Source organism: Macrobrachium nipponense, chromosome 22, assembly GCF_015104395.2.
Source record: "Macrobrachium nipponense isolate FS-2020 chromosome 22, ASM1510439v2, whole genome shotgun sequence".
Taxonomy (NCBI): domain Eukaryota; kingdom Metazoa; phylum Arthropoda; class Malacostraca; order Decapoda; family Palaemonidae; genus Macrobrachium; species Macrobrachium nipponense.
In genome coordinates, this window is record NC_087213.1 from 63,083,326 (window position 1) to 63,086,032 (window position 2,707).

The window sequence follows — 2,707 nt, forward strand, 5'->3', positions numbered from 1 at the left end:
CGTCAACAACGTAGTAGCATCTCGGCTTTCCACTTGGTCTAATCCCATCTGCTCCTCGAAGACAAAAATGAAAATCCTATTTTTCCTAGGTAAGAATCTCTCTCTCTCTCTCTCTCTCTCTCTCTCTCTCTCTCTCTCTCTCTCTCTCTCTCTCCTCGGTCTGAATCGTCTCTCTCTCTCTCTCTCTCTCTCTCTCTCTCTCTCTTATAAGGAATTGGGAGATATAAATTCCTGATCTAAATTTCCCAGTTTTTAAAAGTAAAATTTTGCCAAGTGTCACTGATGCAGAATAGTAAAAAGATTTTTATCATAACTAAGAACGTAACTGACCCCATCAAAGCCTCTTTAAAAGAATTGAAACATTTCTTTTCAACCACTGTCCCACTGTCCTTCCTTTCAAAACAACTTTTAAGCAACATACCACATCCTTTCCAATTTGGTTACAAGGAAAGTACGCTTTAGTACTAATTACTGCAGATAACACCTATTTTGTTTGTACTATATAAATCTGGTCTTTTTACAGCATTTCTGGGGATTGTAATCGCCGACAATATCCCAACCACCAACTATGGAGTACCAAATGAAAGTACCTTGCCTGAGCCTAATGGAAATGAAGAAGGAGCTGCTATTGAACCCATAGGCAACGGTCACACTACTCAAGATCATGGTAACGGAGACAACCCTGTAGACTTCAATGTCCATGTTGGTTCAACGGCAACAACCAGCAAAGATCGCAACGCCACACAGGACAATGGATTTATCAATGGACCTGAAAGTAACGGAGATGGCTTCATCGCTACTAATGGAGTTCTACAAAATGGTAACGGCGCTGTACCAAGCAACGTTAACGAAGTTCTCCCCAATGGATATGGGGTGGATCCACAGACAGCAGCCCTACACGAAAATATTCCAGGCAGTGGTGTCCCTGGAAAAGACTACCCGGTTTTAGCCTCGGTTCCAGACACTGGCTTCTCCTGTGATGCCCAGAATGTGCCTGGCTACTATGCCGACAGTGCCCCTGAGGTTGAATGCCAAGTTTTCCACGTCTGCCAGGATCGACCCGATGGCCGCCGGCAACAAGACTCTTTCCTCTGCCCCAACGGCACCGTCTTCAACCAACAATATCTCGTGTGTGACTGGTGGTTCAACTTTGACTGCGCAACTGCTGAAGACTTTTATTCAGTTAATGAACTCCTCGACGAAGTGATCAATGTTGTATACAATTACGCCAATGGAAATGGTAATGGGAATAATGACAAGGACACTGACGGTCACATTACCAGTGGAAACGGAAATGGTAACGGCCCTTCTGGCTATAGTGCCAACAACAATGTCAACGAGAATGGCAGTAACAATGACATTGAAAACAGTGATGATGGTAATAATGGCGGTGGAAGCGAACAAGACCAAGAAAATGGCAATGAATCTGACAGCTATGGCTCTCATGGAAATGAAGCTAGAAATAGCATTACCAATGAGGATAATGGAGACGAAACCAATGATTCTGTTTCTAACAGCGATGGAAGTAAAGAGGCCGGTGTAACTTCCACCGAAAACGGCGAATCAGCTGTTCCTTCGTATTCCTACAGTGTTCCTCTCTAAAGCCCTATGTTTCAGAACTATCTATTATAATAATATTCTTTATGATGGCCGGAAACTTACAGTGGCGTGAACAAAACAAGACACATCTTAGAGTAAAGATTATATTTTCTAACATATATTACACAATAAATGCTCACTCACCAACTAAAAAACATTGTATATAGGCAATATTAATATTTTTTCAATAAAATACCCGGAAAGTTACAGTGACGTGAACAAAAGAAGACACCTCTTAAAATAAAGACAATATTTTTTAACAAACATTATACAATAAATGCTCACTCACCAACTAGAAAACATTGTATATAGGCAATATTGATATTTTTTCAATAAAATACCTGCAATTATTATAAGATTTTTCTTCGCGGTCCTGAGTAAGATGCTGCGAATTTTCCTCGAAATTAAGTACTTTTTTTAACTTTATACAAGAAATTACTTCACAGAGATCAATCAAAAATATCTGGAGTAAAGAACCCTTATAAAATGGTTGAATAATTGATTTTCAAGAATATCAGTCAACATTTTTTTCTTTAATATTATTATCATTATTTCAGTAGATGAAACCTATTCGCATGGAGCAAGCACACAAGGCCCAATGACTTGAAATTCAAACTTTGACAGAATGTTGGTTTAAACCTCCCACCGCAGCCATAACACTGCTGCAATAACTGATTGATACAGAGTCAGTGATTTTTCATTGCCCTGGTGGAGCATCAAACCCGCCACATCTGAATGGCACACCACGACACTAACCACTTTACCAGCAAACCAGTACATTAGTTCACTCAATTCAATCACCACTGTAGAATGTTAGTTAGATTTTTGTTTGTATGGTGTTTTTACGTTGCATGGAACCAGTGGTTATTCAGCAACGGAACCAACGGCTTTACGTGACTTCCGAACCACGTCGAGAGTGAACTTCTATCACAAGAAATACACATCTCTCACCCCTCAGTGGAATGTCCGAGAATCGAATTCGCGGCCACCGACCACGCCACTGAGGCGCTATATTAGTTAGTTGAAAAAAATTACAATTTTGAAAGCTTCTCCCATGATTACGACGCTAATTTAAATGATACATAAAACGTAAACAGAAAGAAAAATT

The 2,707-nt window shown here is 40.0% G+C and overlaps 1 protein-coding gene across 1 annotated transcript; it reads left to right on the forward strand.

The window, feature by feature from the left end:
* On the forward strand, positions 1-1,940 carry LOC135198731 (putative uncharacterized protein DDB_G0286901). Its single transcript, XM_064226586.1, has 2 exons — positions 1-89; positions 524-1,940. The coding sequence occupies exons 1-2, from the start codon at positions 68-70 to the stop codon at positions 1,600-1,602; spliced, it is 1,101 nt and encodes a 366-aa protein (XP_064082656.1). The 5' UTR covers positions 1-67; the 3' UTR covers positions 1,603-1,940.
* The last annotated feature ends 767 nt before the right edge of the window (positions 1,941-2,707 follow it).

Excerpts from the sequence above, each read along its gene's own strand:
- LOC135198731 (XM_064226586.1), top strand. The coding sequence starts at position 68 with ATGAAAATCCTATTTTTCCTAG. Across the intron at positions 90-523 it reads GAAAATCCTATTTTTCCTAG|CATTTCTGGGGATTGTAATC; the intron begins GTAAGAATCTCT and ends GTCTTTTTACAG.